Consider the following 20,745-nt stretch of genomic DNA (forward strand, 5'->3'; position numbering starts at 1 on the left):
GTATATGTTCCATATATTAAAAAATGTATGGGGGAACCCGGTTACCCAAAAAAACATCTACAGACATTTGCAGCTTATTACTCTGAAAAAAAAGGAAAAGACGCCAGCGTTTTTTGGGACTTAGAAAAATTTTCAACTAAAAATTGAGTAACATCTATACACTCCATTGCACTTCGTCTGGTCTGAGCTGGAGAAGGCAAAAAGGCAAAGAGGTAATATTCAGTAAAATCTGCATCTTAGTGAATTTGCGAAGTAAAATCCATTCGCCAGAGCGAAAATTTACCTGGTGATAGAGTGCCAATAAGTGCTAGTGTCTGTCTCTTTCGCTAGCGAAGGTACGCCTGCACCCGTTAGTAAATTGGTGAAGTGCCTGAAAGTGGTAACGCTGGCGAATATTCGCCATCGTTAGCCACTTCGCCCTTTAGTGAATCTGTCCCATGATGTCTGGTGATTTTAATAGAGTGAGCTCAAATACATCTTCTAGGCAAAAGGATCCCCCCCTATAAAATATATTGGATCATTTATCTGACACCCACTTTTGAATGAAGACAGAATGAGGAGAAACAGATGCTGAGAGAGGAATAGTGAACATAAACTTGATTTATTTCAGAAACGGTACAGAATTTTTAATTGCTTGTATTTCTTATTTGAGTATGATGAAGCTTGTATTAAATTTTAATTTTCGCGATAGTTCCCCTCTAATAAAGGTTGGTCCAGGACTATCTGCCTAATGATCTTCCCATTCTATGTAGGTTTACAAATACGTAATAATTCAGCTGAACTTTCTCTTGCAGAGGGTGCTGCCATATAATTAGGGTTGCCACCTTTATGTCTGGCTGAGACCGGGCAGGGGGCGGGTCCGTGATGTCAGTGGGCTGACCCGTGGCATCAGTGGGTGGGGCTATGATGCGGCGATCAGCGATTGGCTGATCGCCGTGTCAATCAAGGGAATCCTGCCCGGTTTTCCTTATTTGGAAAACCGGGCAGGAAGTATAGACCCGGGCAGCCCCTCAAAATACCGGGCTGTCCGGGTCAAAACCGGACAGGTAGCAACCCTACATTTAATACCTACGTCAGACAGATCTGAAGAGGGCTATTACCCTTTGTACACACACAATACCAGCGTGATTCCCCATCCTCAGATTAAACATTTTTGCTGCACTAAATCACAACACAAGACACAAAACAAGGATATATAGTGAATAAAGTACCCCCTCTTGTAAAATATAAGGATATTATAAGTTACCGAGGAGTTTCATGACCATATAAAAACACGAGGCCGAAGGCCGAGTGTTTTTATACAGGTCATGGAACTCCGAGGTAACTTATAATATCCTCATATTTTACAACTGGGGGTACTTTATTAATTATAATACACAAATTTTAGTGAGTCATGTGAAAGAAATTACATACTACTCACCCGTTTATAACTGATGACATCACTACTCACCGTTTATAAGGATATAATTTACAGGATATTCATGGCTTTTGTGTATTATAAGGATATAAACTAAATCACAACACAAGACACAAAACAAGTTGGAAAAATATAAGCAGCACCAAGTCATGGTTGATGTAATGAAAACGTAATCAGGATACCATGTTCTGTAATTAAATGGCATCAGTTTCAACACCCGCTATACATTAACTACTTGTAATTATTACTTGAAGTCTGTAGTTTGTATAAATAATATGGAATTAAAGACATCCAAGAAACATCAAGTCCTTTTGATCATCATCAACAATTTGTACTGAAACACGGCCTCTAATGATTTAGGGAAAACCATATTCTGAAAGACAGAAGAGCAAATCTAGAAAGTTCAGGATCCTGCTTCTATTATAACTTTGCCCTACCAGATTAATGGGCACATTTACTATGGGTCAAATATTGAGGGTTAATTAACCCTCCGTTCGACCATCGAAATTATATCCTTCGACTTCGAATATCGAAGTCGAAGGATTTACCGCAATTCGTACGATCGAAGGAAAAAACGTAGAACGATTAAATCCTTCGAATCGAACGATTCGAAGGATTTTAATCCATCAATCGAACGATTTTCCTTCGATCCCAAATTGCCTGGAAAGCCTATGGGGACCTTCCCCATAGGCTAACATTGGTGCTCGGTAGGTTTTAGGTGGCGAAGTAGGCGGTCAAAGTTTTTTTTAAAGAGACAGTACTTTGACTATCGAATGGTCAAATAGTCGAACGATTTTTAGTTCGAATCGTTCGATTCGAAGTCGAAGTAGCCAATTCAATGGTCGAAGTAGCCAAAAAAATACTTTGAAAATTCTAAGTATTTTTTATTCTAATCCTTCACTCGAGCTTAGTCAAATGTGCCCCTAAGTGTGCCTGTAAGGGGGTTATTATCAAAATCCGAATTTATCTCATTATTTTCTGAAATATACTCCGACCAAAATTCGCACGGGTTATTTCACCTTATTTATCAATATATTTTCCCAAGAAACTCCAGTTCTGGAAAAAAACCTTGAAAATCACACGAAATCATTCTGGATTTTCCGCCTGAAAAAATTTGATTTTTTTATTTTTTATTTTTTCCCTGAAAAACCACAAAATCTTCTGATTTTTGCACGAAACCCAGTGCAGATCAGGATATAAATCACAAAAGCCATGAGTATCTTGTAAATGATATCCTTATAAACTGTGAGTAGTGATGTCATCAGTTATAAACGGTGAGTAGTGATGTCATCAGTTATAAACGGTGAGTAGTGATGTCGTTTTTTTCACATGACTCACTGAACTTGTGTATTATAATAAATAAAGTAGCCCCTGTTGCAAAATATAAGGATTTAGAAGTTACCGTCGGAGTTCCATGACCTGCATAAAAACAGCCTTCACCCTTCAGCCTCGTGTTTTTATATGGTCATGAAACTCCTCAGTAACTTATAATATCCTTATAATTTACAAGAGTGGATATTTTATTCACTATATCTTCAGGACTTCTCCCATTGGCTTATATACAACCTCGGCAGGTCTGAGATACCGGATTTTCGGATTCTGACTTTTTCCATCGTTGGGGTATTATAAATCCAGATAAAAAAAAAAATCTTATTTTTATAGTCAACAAACACGAATTTTTCGAGTTTTTGGCATTTGGACTTTAATAAATAACCCCCCTGTGTCAGCTGAGTGCTTCGAGTTTGTCCTGTGCAAGCTTCAATGCATGTAAGCTGCCTCACAATGGTTACAACTACACTTTATAGGTATCTAGAGAAGACAATGTTGCACCATCTTGCTTTAACAATAAAAAAGCTCTCTGTAATTCATAATATACTCTTAAAAGAAGATTATAGTCATTGCAGAGCATGTATAGCATACCCGAGGGAGAGAAAAGGCAGCCTTATAAATCACCTGGTAGAAAGGCAAGAAGGATAAATTCAACAATACACGTTAATAGAAGGATTGATTGACCCCTGCTTTGTTGATTCCATACATTCCAAAGACTGGGATATTAGTTGGGTCCAGTCCAACTGAAAGAGGGAATTGTGATGACCTGCGATTCATTTAAAAAGAAAAAAAGACAACAGAAATGGCTAATAGTTTAACAAACAGATCAATAGATTAACCTTGGTACTGTACTGATTTACTGTAACTGCCCCTAAAAAAAACATGAATGCTTAATAAATGAAAGAGGAATATTCTGGTTCATTTTAGTAGAATGTCAAGAAGACACCCACAGAGTGACAAACATCCACTGAGAAAAGAACATCTCAGCTTCAGCAAAAGAGGTGGTATTCAGTACCCTATTTAAAGGGGAACTATCGCGAAAATGAAAATTTAATATAAGCTTCGTCATACTGAAGTAAGAAACTTTCTAAATACAATCAATTAAAGATTCTGCATTGTTTGAAATAATCAAGTTTATCTTCACTATTCCTCTCTCAGCATCTGTTTCTCTTCATTCTCTCTTCATTCAGCAGTTGGGTGTCAGATATTCATTGACAGTTAGATCCAATATATCTTATAGGGAGGATCCTTTCCTACTCAAATGACTGATTCCAGTACAAACAAAATAACTGCCTTTTGCACAAATCCTGCATGTAGAGAGACATGATTAGTAATGGGCGAATTTATTTGGCAGGCGCAAATTCGCGGCAAATTTGTCAAAAACTAGACGCCGCCGCCGTTTCTTGGGAAATTCGCGAATTTATCAGGACGCAAAACAGCGCAAATTCACCCATCACTAGACATGATGTCTGGTGATTTTAATAGTGAGCTCTAATACATCTTCTAGGCAAAAGAAGCTCCCCTATAAGATATATTGGATCTATCTAACACCCAATTTCAGAACGAAGAGAAACAGATGCTGAGAGAAGAATAGTGAAGATAAACTTGATTATTTCAGAAACGATACATCATGAATAATTGATTGTATTTAATAAGTTTCGTATTTCGTTATGCTGAAGCTAATATAAAATGTTATTTTTTTCTCGATATTTCCCCTTTAAATAACCAGTAAAAAAATAGGGATGCACCGAATCCTGGATTTGGTTCGGGAAGCCAGGATTTGGATTCGGCTGGGCAGAAGGATTCGGCAGAATCTGAATCCTGCTGCATATGTAAATTAGCTGCAAATTAGGGGTGGGAAGGGGAAAACATTTTTTACTTCCCTGTTTTCTGACAAAAAGTCACTCAATTTCCCTCCCGCCCCTAATTTGCATATGCAAATTAGGATTCGGATGCGGTTCGAATCCGAATCCTGCTGAAAAAGGCCGAACCCGAACCGAATCCTGGATTCGGTGCATCCCTAGTATTTCCCCAAAGGATTCGGGGGTTCGGACGCATCGAAAATAGTGGATTTGTTGCATCTCTAGTAAAAAATTATTAATAATAATAATAAATTACTAATCAACCTTGTATTGTGATTTTTACATTGAGTGGGAATCAGTAAAAGCCAAGGAGCTACTGGGGCATCTTCAGAGGCACAGACAGTCTTTGCTCGAGGGCCCTGCCCTGGTCTCCTATATAAACCTTAGGTGTAGCATTTCTAGCCTATTTCTTAAGCATTAGTTCTTCTTTAACAGATTTAATTAAGAAGAACCTGTCCAGTCTGATCACTGTCTGGCTGGTAACACAGGTAATGTTCTAACCTGTAATCATCTTATCGCAGTATAAAATGTTGTGCCAGTACTTGCTGCCATGAATCACAATTACACCGCCATAAAACACCTTGGTGCAATAGAAATTCTCATAAATTCCCATAGTAACATGCCACCGAAACATGAATGAAGTAGGTCAACAGCAGCCTCGCTCATTTTTTGGAGCCTCTGTGGTTTGGGGCAGAGCTGGAAATCATCCAGTTTCACTTGAGCAGTAGTAACTGCCTTATTATTATTATCCATTATTTCTATAGCACTGAGATATTCTGCTGCACTTTATAGAGATATGTATTTTATCCCAGTCTCTGCTCCAGTGGAGGTTACACTCTAATGTCCCTATCACATTCACTATGGCCACTACCTGTATACCTGGCAGATAGGGCCCTTGCGGGAATTTAACCTAAAACTCCAGCACTGCGAGGAAGTAATGCTATCCCTGTGCGGGATATGAAAGCTCATTAAATAAACATCACTAGCATGTAAAAGTATCAGACTTGTATAAACCAACTGCTTCCAAATATTATTCCAAATAGGGATGCAACGAATCCAGGATTCAATTCGGTATTCAGCCTGCTTTAAGTCATGTGACTTTTTGTCACAAAACAAGGAAGTAAAAAAATGTATTTTTCCCTCACTGATTTGCATATGCAAATTAGGGTTTGGATTCGGCTGGGTAATCAGCCTTATCTTTCACAAAGGATTCGGGCGAATCCAAAATAGTGGATTCAGTGCATCCCTAGTTCAAAAAACACAGAAGACTGGCCATTACAATATTTCATTATTTTAAATGTAATATACAAAGTTATAAACTCCTTTGTCACTAAAGGAATAAGACCCCCCATAAAAAGAAAACATCTTAAAGGAGAACTAACCCCGAAACAAGAATATGGCTTAAAATGCCATATTTTATTTACTGCATTTATTGCACAAGGCTAAAGTTCCAGCTTGTCAATAGCAGCAATGATCCAGGACTTCAAACTTGTCACAGGGGGTCACCATCTTGGAAAGTGTCTGTGACACTCACATGCTCAGTGGGCTCTGATTGGCTGTTGAGAAGCTAAGCTTAGGGCTCGTCACTAATTATCCAGCAGAAAATGAGCTTCCCTGGCTGTAATATAAGATGATGCTACAGGTTTGCTGATTATTAAATTCTGATGCTAATTGCACTGGTTTCTGTGCTGCCATGTAGTAATTATATGTATTAATTACTAAACAGCCTTATATTGTGACATTTCTATTCTATGTGTACTGTATATTGTGAGTGGGTCCCTAAGCTCAGTAAGTGACAGCAGCACAGAGCATGTGCAGTGAATCAGCAGAAAAGAAGATGGGGAGCTACTGGGGCATCTTTGGAGACACAGATCTTTACTGCTAAAGGGCTGTGGTTGTCTTGGACTGGTAAAGGAGCACAAAACATCATGTGCAACATTTCTAGCTACTTCTTCAGTTAAGCTTTAGTTCTCCTTTAAAGGGATACTGTCCCGGGAAAACATGTTTTTTTTTCAAAATGTGTCAGTTAATAGTGCTGCTCCAGCAGAATTCTGCACTGAAATCTGTTTTTCAAAAAGGCAAACTGATTTTTTATATTTAATTTTGAAATCTGACATGGGGCTAGACATATTGTCAGTTTCCCAGCTGCCCCCAGTCAGAGAGCTGAAAAGCAGGAAGTTGTGTTCTGGCTATTATGTTACACATCCAGTCACTCCAGCCTTTATACATTACATTTTTGGCTAACTAACTATATTAGAAACATTTTTTATTCTGCACAGCCTATTTATTTACCCAGTTTTTATTTTTACACTGAACTGTTCCTTTAAACAAAAACTCCGGGGCCTTGTGAAGCCGCCACTGCCAAACACCAAACCTCCCAACATTTTGGAAGTAAAAAGAGGGACAAAAAATTTTTTTTCGCACGTAGCGCAATTTTTTGACCACACCACTTTCTGTGGCCACACCCCCTAATTACCATGTTTGTTTTACAAAATTTGGCAGGTTATGAAAGTTTGAAAATATTTCTCCTTCTCTTAACTGTGTTTTCGTGTCTCAAAATCTGTTACAAAGTATCTTATTTGCACCTGTTAGCTGTTCTGGGCTCTATGCTAAAAGCCAATTAAGTGAGAAACTTTGTTTCTTTTTCTGGCTGTTCAGTGCAGAGAAAAGAGGGACTTTCCAGTACAAATGAGGGACTGCGGGTTGAGCTGTCAAAAGAGGGACTGTCCCTCCGAAAAAGGGACAGTTGGGAGGTATGAAACACCACCATAAAAACCCAGTTTTCATTTATTTGATTTCCTGACAAAAGTATGAGGAAGAGGATATTTAAATAAAAAAAAAGAGGGGACCATACGCCTCACACCGCAGCAGGCGGCACTGATTTCCGTATGACCAGCAGCTAATTCTCTTCCACATTGCCCCTTTATTTGCCATTCAGCTAAACCGGCTACGTGCTACGTCATCAACCTCGTATGGGTGTTGCGTGAAGCCGAATCTCGCGAGATGAGACTTGTGACGTTTGGCTCGGCCGGCGGAAGTAGAGAGAGATACACAGTGAAAGAGCGAGACGGGATTTGCGGGCTGTGTTCAGAAAATAGCGTCCGTCCCAGTAAAAGCGGTACTGCTGCTTATTTCTTTTATTCCTGCTGCTGAATAATAAGTGGATTTGCAACACACACAGATATAAATATATTCTGTAGAGTTACGGTGTATCCAGCGCTCCATACAAATAAGAGACTAAGTCCGTGCTCTCCTCAGCAGTCACAATATTAATCTTTCCCACCATCATTATTCCGTGTATTGCAGCGTCATGTCCGACTCAGGACACAGTCAGCCCAATGTGTTTATCCCTGGCCGCAACCGAAGGCGACGCTGGATGGACCAAGGACCGGCGGGAAACCTGAACCTGTCAGAGCCGGGACGAGAGAAAGACTCGGTTCTCCGGGACAGAGATCAGGAAAGATGGGCAAGTCCAGCGTGTGATTGGCTCAATGATGAAGTGCAGCACAAACCTGATTTATGTTCAACCATAGACTCTCCCCACTGTCCTGTGTTCCCCTGGCCTTACACTCTACTCTGTACTCTACTAGTTCCCCTGCCCTTACACTCTACTCTGTACTCTACTAGTTCACTGGCCTTACACTCTACTCTTCACTCTACTAGTTCCCCAGGCCTTACACTCTACTCTGCACTCTACTAGTTCCCCTGGCCTTACACTCTACTCTTCACTCTACTCTTTCCCCTGGCCTTACACTCTACTAGTTCCCCTGGCCTTACACTCTACTAGTTCCCCTGGCCTTACACTCTACTCGTTCACCTGGCCTTACACTCTACTCGTTTCCCTGGCCTTACACTCTACTCGTTCCCCTGGCCTTACACTCTACTCTGCACTCTACTTGTTCCCCTGGCCTTACAATCTACTCTACACTGTACCTGTGCCCCGGCCTTACACTCTAGAGTCTACTTGTTCCTCTGGCCTTGCACTCTACTCTGCACTGTACTCATTCCCCTGGCCTTACACATGTTATAACCCTTTAATGTATTTCAGGAGGGGAATGATGAAGGCTGTGGCTACACAATTCAGAAAACGCCTATTATCCTCGCCAAGCCAGCCTCCGACAGGGTACGTGAACAAACTGCCATTTATTCAAATAAGTGGCTTTAAATTGTAGTTGAAGATTATAACATCACAGCGATTAAAGAAGCTCTCAGTTTAGCCTTGTGCTTCCATACTAATCTCCCCTGCTGAGCAATTAATACTGTGCTTTTTTACTTTCATTCAGGCAAAGGCAGCAACCCCTGCGGCACCGGCTCCTATAGAAAAGCCCATTGTCCTGATGAAGGCCAGGGAAGAAGGAAAACCAACAGCCCCTGCAGAGGGCGCCGCCGTTCCCCCTGCTGCTGCAGTAGCCAAGGTAGAGAAAGAAGGACAGCGACCCACCCAACCAGTGTATCAAATACAGAACCGGGGCATGGGAGCTGCAGCAAGTGCCGGTGGCAGTGTGGATCGTAAGTCCTAGTTCTTAACTGTGATTTATTAAAACATGGCACAGGGTTACCCCAATGTCATTGAAAGGGCAAAACATTTTAAAGTCGAGGTTGCACAGGAGGCTTTATGGATCAGTCCCATGCAAAGCCCAGTTTCCCCCATAGTTATGAGCTAAGGGCAGTCAAAACTATATGATCAGCATAGATATCTGCTGCCTGTATGAAGGAGCTGACTGTAAGTTTGAGTATAACTGCCCATAATAAAGCGGGACTGTTGGGTGAATTTTAGTGTGTCGCACGCTGATCCCATTTTCTCATCACAGCTGTTGTTGGTCAGGCCAAACTGCTGCCTCCTCAGAAGATGAAACACAGCATCAAACTGGTGGATGAATACATGAACTGGTGTGACAGCGCTATTGAGGTAGGAAGCCATGGGTTGATCAGATTATGTCTGCTATTTGCTCTCCCAATAGAAATTCTGAGAAGGAGACTCAGGGCAATGAAGGAAGCCAAATCCTCAATTAAATTGCCTAAATCATGCATGTTCACGTTCTAATCAATGCTGCAATGGTGGTGGCAAACCAAGGCTATTTTTTAACATCTAAGCAGTAACTAATGGCAACCAATAAGATGTTTGCTTTTAAACAGGGGGCTATTAAATGCTTCCTGCTGATTGGTTGCTTTGGGTTACTGGTCCTGGGCAAACTTAGTGCCTTTTATTTCATAACCCCCCCCCCCACCAAAAAAAAAGCATTTTAACAGATTTTAAAGCATGGTACTGAAGAAACCCTCGAAAAAAATGTTTTGGCAGTTGGGACTAAAAAGCAGTCTTAAATGCAGAAAGCATGGCAGAGACCTCTAGTGACCAAACAGAGGTAATACATATAAAGTCCAAAAAAATCCCCTATAGTCATGCTATATTAAAAATGTAATTTATTGAAACATCTAAAATACAACATTAACCGCCATGGAGCCTAACGCGTTTCATGCTTACCCAGCACTTAATCATAGGCCATCTCAGAGGTACTGAAGGAACCCTCTCATCTTGAAAACCTCCGATCCTTAGCATTCTAGTAGATAATGGCTCCCATGCCTGTACTCTCTGTAGAGAGAAAATGTTGTTCCTTTCTGCAAGACTTATAATCACACTCCTATTGCTTTGATCAAATCTGCAAGGTTTGCTACTGATTTAATCACATATAGGCCAGTCTTGAAATGCCAGTGCCTGTGTTTAATCTTAGTCCATGTATAAAACTGAGTGATTTACCAATGACTATTTTAGTTCCTCCTGGACCAGACGGATGTGCTTGTAGTTGGGGTGCTAGGATTACAAGGCACAGGAAAGTCCACCCTGATGTCCCTGTTATCAGCAAACTCTCCGGATGATGATCAAAGGTACCGACCACTTGCCTTGTTACTCACATGCCCATTGGGATTGTTGATCTCTTACTGCACTTTTATTTGTTAGAGGGAATTTCTGAACTTTTTTTCCATATATTTACATTCTGAATAATGAAACATATGATATATCAAGTGCCTTTCTGATGCTGTGTTAACTGTGATTTCCAGGTCTTACGTGTTCCGGATGCAGAGCCAGGAGGTGAGGGAAAGAGCTGGGAACCAGACTAGCGGCATTGATTTCTTCATTAGCCAGGAGAGAATCATCTTCCTTGATACCCAGGTAAACATGCTAATATAGTAGGGCTACGAGGACCCTAAATGTGAAAAGAGAATATTATGCAGGTTAATTTAATTGGACTGATATACGGCTTCTAGGGTATAAAAACTTTTGTGTGGATGGTGTACAGCTGGCTTGTGGGTGCTTTGTGTATAGAGACATAGGGGCAGATTTACTAAAGGGCGAAGTGGCTGTCGATAGCGAAAATTCGCCACAAATCTTATCCACAGGGACACTGACAATTTACTAACAGGCGTAAAGGACAGTAATGAGACTGTTGATAGCACAGTTTTGCGCCCTATACGCAGGTGAATTTTACAGAACGTTGCCTCTATCACTAGAGTACTACTCCACCGTAGACCTGGAGAACTGATAAGATGAAGCTACATCCACCTCGATCTTATGTCAGTGACATCATATCCTGTATGCCGGAAAGTCATAAAAGTTCTAAAAAAAACACTGGCGTTTTTTCACATTTTAAAGCGGTATTGCCTTCAAAAGTTCTAACTATTAAAGATTTTTGTATTAGCATTTTTTTCCCAACCATTTGAGGGGCATGCCACATTTGTTTTAGGGTGGGCTCATGTCTAGGGCATTAGAGGATCTATTTTGTCTTTATTTCGCTTCCTTGGACATGTGTAATAATAAGTGGTCACTTCAAGCATTTGCACCAACGTCTCGTATAAAGATGTATATGTGACCTATATGTACCAGTCCTGGTAGCAGTAGGGCACACATGACTATTTTCTGCGTTGTTTTTCAGCCTATTCTCAGCCCAGCAATACTGGATCATTTGATCAATAATGACCGAAAACTGCCCCCAGAATACAATCTCCCCCACACCTACGTTGAGATGCAGGTAAGAGAGATGAACCAATAGGGTGCATGAGATATTGGCAACACTTACTCTGTAATGTATGTTACTTGAACATAGATGGGCATTCAGATCTCTCTATCAATGCATTTTTATATATGGCACAATCCATTTATCCTTAAGGTTTACAGCGAGGAGCCACTGTAACTGCAGTTAGCCACTCCATAGGGAGTGGGTATGGCAGAAGCTCAGGGGTGTACCCATAGATGATCGGAGGCGAAGACATGATTTAGAATATTTAATGTCAACCAGTATACAGAAACAAAAAGGCAGGAACAGGCAAAGCGATAATCAGGGTCAGGCCAAGGTTGTAATCAGGGAATCCACACAGGTAAGGAAACAATGGGGAACACAGGAACTTCAAGGTACTCACTCAGGGTCAAGGTAAAAGGTATTCAGGAACAAGGTAAAGCTCAGGGCGGGGTTTATAAAGGGAAGGTGATGGGGAATGGGAGTCACATGAGGGAAACGAGGTGGGTGGAGAACAGGGAGGAGACAAACAGGAAACAGACAGATTTGAGAACAATAATAACAAGGTCAGGACCAGTCCCAAGAGCCTCCAGTGGCTCACATGGCAAGTGCAGAGTTCGAGTCCCGGCTGATCCTGACATTATCATCTCATGATTGAAGCTGAAAATGTCGTCATAGCTTGTTCATTACTTAAAACTCAGGTGGGAAGAGGCAGTATCTTATCTTTTGATCTTATCAGTATCGTATCTTCTGCTTATCTTTTAACATCAGGAGGGACAAAAGCTTTGTGTGCTGCTGCCGCATCATTCCATCTTTTGTGCATCGTTCTCTATCACTGTCCCACATATAAGTGCCATATAGCGGATGTTCTGGGAGACCTGAGTTGTTGCACTACTGAGCAGAGTGGTGAAGACACAACACTCGGTGTTACAATTCCTTTTAGTCCTTTTCATCACAACGTCCCCTGCACTGCTTATATATTGTCAGTGCCTTCTAGGAACCCGAAGGTGTTAGAATAGCAATCCATTGCTTCCATTTGGGCCCTGCCCTGTTTATACATGTTCTCTGTTTGTTTAAGGCTAAAATAATCGTTTTTTTGTTTGTTTTTTTTGCAGTCTCTACAAATTGCTGCCTTTTTGTTCACAGTTTGTCATGTTGTCATCGTTGTACAGGATTGGTTCACAGACTTCAATTTATACCGGTAAGAGGGCGTTCCAAGAGTTACAGCACTCGATACGGAGTATTATCTGGAAACCATTTATCCAAAAAGCTCTGAAGTGTCATTTACTCCATTTTAAAGGAATTGTTTAGTAAAAAAAATAAAAACTGGGTAAATAGGCTGTGCAAATTAAAAAATATATCTAAATATAGTTAGTTAGCAAAAATGTAATGTATAAAGGCTGGAGTGACTGGATGTCTAACATAATAGCCAGAACACTACTTCCTGCTTTTCAGCTCTCTTGCTTTCCACTGGTTACCAGGCAATAACCAATCAGAAACTTGAGGGGGGGCATATGAGTCATAACTGTTGCTTTTGAATCTGAGCTGAATGTTGATGATCAATTGCAAACTCACTGAACAGTTATGTCCCATGTGGCCCCCCTTATAGTCACTGACTAACTCAGAGTTAGAGAGCTGAAAAGCAGGAAGTAGTGTTCTGGCTATTATGTTACACATCCAGTCACTCCAGTCTTTACACATTACATTTTTGCCTAACTAACTATATTAGATATATTTTTTATTTTGCAGAGCCTATCTATTTACCCAGTTTAACTGAACTGTTCCTTTAAACAAGTGTTCTTTTTACTTTGTCTCTAATATAAGACAGGATTTAACGAATCTGCATTAATCAATGCTGGTGGCAAAACAAGCCTATTTTTTAACACCTAAGCAGTAACTAATGGCAACCAATAAGATGTTTGCTTTTAAACAGAGGGCCATTAAATGCTTCCTGCTGATTGGTTGCTTTGGGTTACTGCTCCTGGGCAAACTAAGTGCCTTTAATTTAATAACCCCTCTCCCCAGGGGTTTTTTTAACAGATTTTAAAGCATGGTAATGAAGGAACCCTCTCATCTTGAAAACCTCAGGTTCCTAACATTCTAGTAGATAATGGCTCCCATGACTGTAGTACAGTGAGAAATTGCAGGCCAACCACACACATTTATGCACCAATCCTAACGCTCTCACAACTCACACTACTAATATTTGATGTCAGCTGGGCAGACAAGGGTATATATGAGGGCACCAGGGTTTATTCCAGGGACTCCAACACCGCCCATGAAATGACAGATTTGCAGGGTGCAAATGTCAGATGCTGACATTCTGCTTAATTTCCAGCTTTCTTCAGACAGCCGAAATGCTGAAGCCATCGACTCCCTCTCCCAGTCATGAGTCAAGTGGCTCCTCTGGCTCAGATGAAGGCATTGAGTATTATCCACACATAGGTAAGAAGGATTCTGATTTTTTTTTCTGTGTAATTGGTAGGGATGCAACGAATACAGGATTCACGTCAGCATTCAGCCAGGATTCAGCCTTTTCCAGCAGGATTCAGATTCAGGCGAATCCTTGTGTCTGGCCGAACCAGATCCGAATTTGCATATGTAAATTAGGGACAGGAAGGGAAATCAGATGACTTTTCGTTGCAAAACAAGGAAGTAAACATTTTATTCCTTTCCCTCCCTTAATTTGCATATGCAAATTAGTATTCGGCCAAATCTTTAAAGCATCCAAACACTTTTTTTCAATTCAGTTATATTTAGATTGTTCCCCAGAAATAAAGACTTTTTTTCAATTATTTTCCATTATTTATTTTTTACTGTTTTTTCAAAATCTAAGTTTAAAGTTGAATGTTGGTGTCTCTGGTGTTTGAGTCTGGCAGCTCAGTAATTCAGGTGCAGACTCTGAACTGTTACAATTTTACAACATTTAGTTGATCCATTTCTCAGCAGCATCTCTGGAATATAAGCAACTATTGTATCAATTCTAACAGCTGCCTGTAATGAAACTCTGCTCAGCAGGGACAAAGATAAGAAATGTATCAACTAAATGTATCCATTTAGAACAGTTTACAGGGTCAGCGACCCCCCTCCCAGAGCTGCTTTAGAAGGGGAAAAATGAAACTTTACACTTCAATATTATAAAAACGGTCACACATAGAAAATAGAAAGTCATTGGAAAAAGTCGTTATTTCTGGTGATCTATCTGAAAACATCTAGTAGTTTTAAGGCAAACCACCCCTTTAACAAAGGATTCAGGGATTCAGAGACAAATAGTGGATTTGGTGCATCCCTAGTAATTGGCCTGACCAATGGTGAAGTAAGGTGACAATAATATATATATATATATATATATATATATATATATATATATATATATATATATATATATATATATATATATATATATATATATATATATATATATATATATGCTTTTATTTCCCGATTTGTCTTTTAGTTTTTGTGCAGAATAAATCCAAGAGAGAGGATTTCTGCCCCCGCACTTTGAAGCAGATGCACACGGTTATGGATAAACTAATGCTCCATTCACACCTGAGATACAAAGGTACGGGCTTCTTATAGGCGTTTCATGCAATTCTTCATTGATATTCAGTGTTTTTACATTGTTTCATCAGAATATACTTAAAGGAGAATTCAACCCTAATGTTAAAAAACCTCTACCCCTCTCCCTTCCCCCGAGCCTAAGTGTTACCCCGGGCAAGTGCCCCTAAATTTTCGAGTTTACGGACGCCATCTTCAGCTGTTTCGGTAATCTTTTGAATGAGGCGCTTCTGCAATGTTCGTGAGTTTCGGCGCATGCACAGTTGGAGCAATTTTCTGCACATGCGTCGATACTCACAAAAATTGCCGAATTGCTGGTCTCATTCCCAAGACTACTGAAATGGCTGAAGATGGCGCCCATGAACGTGAAAAATTAGCGCCTGTCTGATTCCTAAGATTTCCGAAGAGAAGAAGATGGCGCCCATGAACTAAATCTGCACCGAGGGGAGATTAAAAAGTAAGGGGCATTTGCCCGGGGTAACACTTAGGCTGGGGGGGGGGTAGAGGGAGGGGTGTCTATGTAGGGTAGGGGGTAGCGTTTTTTTTAATAAGGGGTTTGTTTCTCCTTTAAGAGTATGTTTGTAAATGAGAGAGAGCAGTATTGCTAATGCCTCAAGTTCAATCTTAGGAATTGCTTGTGCAGATTTCTGTTTGACAAACTCCCGAAACCTTGGAGGTTGCTTTAAAGAATCTAAAATAATGTAGAGGAATATCAATTATTTCTAACATTAATTCACATGAGAGTTTTTGCACAGTCTCTTTAGAGTGCAGCAGATTACTGATATCAACACTGACAATTCTGCCCCTTTCGACTATAACCCTGAGATGTGTGTTTGTTTCTCTAGGTCTTTGTTTCCGTTGCATTGTCCGTTAAATAATATCCCTTTGACGTTGATGATTTATTATTGTAACTAGTAAATAGCATTCTTGTGCTAGAGCTGCTTGTGCTAGAGCTGCTTGTGCAATGTAAAACTGTGTTCCTCTAGGCACCCTTTCCATGCTGGACTGCAACATCTTCCCAGGTCTGCCCTATGACTTTGTCGAGTCAGAAGTGAACTTATTCCTCATCCCAACCATGGAGAGTGACGCTGATGAGACCATATCCAGGGCAGGTAATGTTCTTTGCTTCTTTATTTATCTCTTGTTAATTCAGAAGCTCATTAAACAACATTCCTTGGTCATTGCTAAATCCGACTGATGCCAGAATAAAGGTGTCCTTAAAATTAAAGGGCATGTAAAAAAATAAAATCCCATTTTTATTTTCTTTAATAAAAGAAACCTATCTCCAATATACTTTAATTAAAAAACCTGTACCGTTTTTATAAGAAATTTGTCTGTATGCAGTGACATTCTCCCTTCATTTACTGCTGTGGATAGGAATTGTCAGACGGTCCCTAACTGCTCTGCAGGGAAACAGTGATACTTATGAACAGCAGGGGGAGCCCTCGCCTTACTTCCCAGCCATGCAGAACTCAAGCAGCTTTGTTTGTTTCCCTGTAGAGCAGTCGGTGACTGTGTAGAGATTTGTATTGGATTTTATTTTGGCTTTACATCCCCTTTACTGTTTCCAACTCCAGCTGCAGGGACAAAGATCATGGAGTCAGATTTAAACAGATAAAATGGGATTCTATTTGGAGGATTATTTTGCTGCAGCCACTGGTTCTGCAGAGTTGGAGAAAGTTTATATTAAACAATACAAAAACTATAAAATCCACATTAGATTACATGACAACACAGGACCCAGTGCAGTCTGTATATTCTGATTATTAATCAGTCTTGTTGTATCGGCTTCTGGCAGATATTATTTGAATTGTGCTGTTTTGATTATTTATGACATAAATGCTACAGGTCTGCTGATTATTAAATTCTGATGCTAATTGCACTGGTTTCTGTGCTGCCATGTAGTAATTATGTGTATTAATTACTAATCAGCCTTATATTGTGACATTTCTATTCTATGTGTACTGTATATTGTGAGTGGCTCCCTAAGCTCAGTAAGTGACAGCAGCACAGAGCATGTGCAGTGAATCAGCAGAAAAGAAGATGGGGAGCTACTGGGGCATCTTTGGAGACACAGATCTTTACTGCTAAAGGGCTGTGGTTGCCTTGGGCTGGTACAGAAGCACAAAACATAATGTACAACATTTCTAGCTACTTCCTTAGTTAGGCTTTAGTTCTCCTTTAAATCACAGTTTACATTTGAAGTTGTTTTGTGAAGTTTTATTCATCCTCAAATATTATGTTGGGTATATTTTAGGCACCAGTGGAATCCCCCTGTTCTCCCTCCTGCCGGCATACAAGGGGCACCCCAGCTTCCATTCCCTCGTCAGCAGACTGCGCAGCCAGATCATGTCCATGTCACGCCCTCAACTCTCTCACACCATCCTGACCGAAAAGAACTGGTAGGTGCAAGTAAATACCAATTTCAGTTTTGGTTAGTGATGCACCGAATCCACTATTTTGGATTTGGCCCAAACCCTGAATCCTTTGCGAAAGATTCGGCCGAATACCGAACCAAATTCGAATCCTAATTTGTATATTAGGGGTGGGAAGGGGAAAAAATGTACTTCCTTGTTTTGTGACAAAAAGTCACGCGATTTCCCTCCCGCCCCTAATTTGCATATGCAAATTAGGATTCGGGTTGGCTGGGCTGAAGGATTTGCCCGAATCCGAATCCTGCTGAAAAAGACCAAATCCCGAACTGAATCCTGGATTTGGTGCATCCCTAGTTTTGGGGTTTGAAATCTTATAGTGCAGAGAGTTACAGGTTTTTGAATGGATGCGTCTCCAGTCACAGGGACACTTGCATGAAAGCCTAGGGGGTTATTTATCAAATTCCGAATTTCTCATTAGTTTCTGAAAACGACTCCGACCAAATCAACATGGGTTTTTCACCTTATTTATCAATACATTTTCCCAAAGATTTCCTGTGCAGGAAAAAACACATTTATACATTTGTATCGTAAGACTTTTTCGGATTTTTGGCCAAAAACCAGAAAATCTTCAGATTACCGGTATTGCACGAAACCCAGGATATCTTTGGAACCTCTCCCATTTACTTATAAACAACTGCTCTGAGTTGCCGGATTTTCGAATTCTGACTTTCCATCATCTGGGTATAATAAACCTTGAATATATATTTTTTTTTTCACTAAGAATTCAGATTTTACGTTTAAAAAAACAAGAATTTTTCATGTTTTTGGCATTTTGACTTTAATAAATAACCCCCTAAGTGTATGGCTTTAGTTGGCTTATCAGGGCTATTGGTTGATCGAAAAAAAATGAAGATATAGTCTTTGTCGTTATTACCCATAAATCCCATCCCTGCTACCATTTAATTGGTAAAGACAGTGGGGCTCATTTACATTTAACACTGGGCAAATTTGCCTATGGGCAGTAAACCATGGTGACCAATCAGATTGCTGCATTCGTTGTTCTATTTGAAGCTGGCTTTAAAAAGCTAATCACTGATTGGTTGCTGTAGGTAACTGCCCATGGACAAATTTACCTAGTGTTGATAAATGAGCCCCAGTAATCCTGCTCTCAGTTGGCCTCTCCCGGCCCAGGCAATGTCAAATCTCTGGTACCTGCTCACAGCCTTGCTGATCCGCCACCATTTTGTCTGACTTATTCTTTCCTCTCATATGAATATTTCTGTGCCCAGGTTCCACTATGCTGCCCGGATTTGGGATGGTGTAAAGAAGTCATCAGCACTTTCAGAGTACAGCAGGTTACTGGGCTAATGTCCCGCTTTTAAGAATGGCTAATAAAATGGTCGGCTGCTGGTTGAGGGAAGACTGGCCAAGCTAAAAAGGGGCACAATATGAAGGCTCATCGATTTCCTTGGCATTCATGTTGTGCAAGGCGATGGGACCAGGAACGATCCTGAAGGAGAGAATGTTTGATATGTCGCTGATGAAACAAATGGTTGTTCCTGTTTTGGAGAAGAGCTGTATGAGTCTTTAAAGGGATACTGTCGTGGAAAAACATTTTTTTGTTTTGTTTTTCAAAACGCATCAGTTAATAGATTAATTCTGCCCTGAAATCCATTTCTCAAAAGAGCAAAAAGATGTTTTTATATTTAATTTTGAAATCTGACATGGGGCTAGACATAGTGTCAGTTTCCCAGCTGCCCCCAGTCATGTGACTTGTGCTCTGATAAACTTCAATCACTCTTTACTGCTGTACTGCAAGTTGGAGTGATATCACCCCCTCCTTTTCCCCCCCAGCAGCCAAACAACAGAACAATGGGAAGGTAACCAGATAGCAGCTCCCTAACACAAGATAACAGCTGCCTAAGAACAGCACTCAATAGTAAAATCCAGGTCCCACTGAGACACATTCAGTTACATTGAGTAGGAGAAACAACAGCCTGCCAGAAAGCAGTTCCATCTTAAAGTGCTGGCTCTTTCTGAAAGCACATGACCAGGCAAAATGACCTGAGATGCACCTACACACCAATATTACAACTAAATACACTTGTTGGTTCAGGAATGTCATTTTATATTGTAGAGTGAATTATTTGCAGTGTAATTTAGAAATAAAAACGACACCATTAAAAACCATTATAATGTTTTTCTACCCTCGGACTAGACTACACCTTTCCAACAATAGTAAAACCCTTTATCCAAATGAAGCCAAAAAGACAAAATTATTAAAGTTGCAGCACAGAGAAGATTGAGGCTGCATTTTGCATATTTATATGTGTGAGAAGTGCAATCAGTGTTGGCTGTGAAGAGTGTCGGACGTGATTCAGGAACATGCGGGATTCGAAATTAAAGTTGCTGAATGTTGACCCTATTCTAAAAAATGTTATTCCATACATTGCTCTATATTATATCGATGTTATTCATCTTTCTATTCATGACGTCTCCTATTCATATTCCAGTCTCTTATTCGAGTCAGTGCATGGTTACTAGGGTGATTTGGACCCTAGCAACCAGATGGCTGAAATTGCAAACCGGATAGATGCCGAAAAAAAAAATTAAATAACTCAAATGAGAAAAAAATGAGAACCAATTGCAGATTGTCTCAGAATATTACTGTCTACATCATACTAAAAAATAATTTAAAGGTGAACAACCCCTTTAATCTGCAGGCGGTTAGTAGGTTTTTTTCCCCTTGATTTTTGATAAGTCAATACACTCTGGCTGCAGTGTAGAGTGCAAATATAATGAAGGTAAAGAAAAGTTCATCAGTTCAAGCAATCATTAAAGGAGAACTAAACTTTCTAATAAAAAACCCTCCCCCCATACATACGTAAATACCCCTAAGACGGTAATTACCCCTTGTTGCAGGGTCAGCGGAGCTCACAGGACCATTTTTAGGCCCTTCAGGTCTTATCCCGGCGCTTCAGTAATTTTTGGCGCATGTGCAATTGTAGCGAAACGGGAAAATGTCCCAACTGGGCATACGCCAATACGGAGCTTCCTTAGATTACCGAAGCAGCTAAAGATGGCCGCCGGGAACTCCGCTGCGCTGACTCTGCAACAAGGGGTAATTAAAGGCTTAGGGGTATTTACTTGTGTTAACTAGTGATGGACAAATTTGTCCCGTTTCACTTCGC

The 20,745-nt window shown here is 40.4% G+C and overlaps 1 protein-coding gene across 1 annotated transcript; it reads left to right on the forward strand.

Moving 5' to 3' along the window:
- The first annotated feature begins 7,688 nt into the window (after positions 1-7,688).
- On the forward strand, positions 7,689-19,166 carry smg9.S (SMG9 nonsense mediated mRNA decay factor S homeolog). The gene is given in 14 exon segments (NM_001097020.1): positions 7,689-7,726; positions 7,915-8,074; positions 8,657-8,731; positions 8,892-9,117; positions 9,420-9,517; positions 10,379-10,491; positions 10,666-10,777; positions 11,538-11,633; positions 12,734-12,819; positions 13,957-14,063; positions 15,076-15,183; positions 16,166-16,291; positions 17,437-17,581; positions 18,844-19,166. Coding segments are annotated over 13 exon segments (1,527 nt in total). The 5' UTR covers positions 7,689-7,726; positions 7,915-7,918; the 3' UTR covers positions 18,923-19,166.
- Positions 19,167-20,745: the final 1,579 nt, after the last annotated feature.

The sequence above is a fragment of the Xenopus laevis genome, chromosome 7S, assembly GCF_017654675.1.
Source record: "Xenopus laevis strain J_2021 chromosome 7S, Xenopus_laevis_v10.1, whole genome shotgun sequence".
In the NCBI taxonomy this organism is placed as follows: Eukaryota; Metazoa; Chordata; class Amphibia; order Anura; family Pipidae; genus Xenopus; species Xenopus laevis.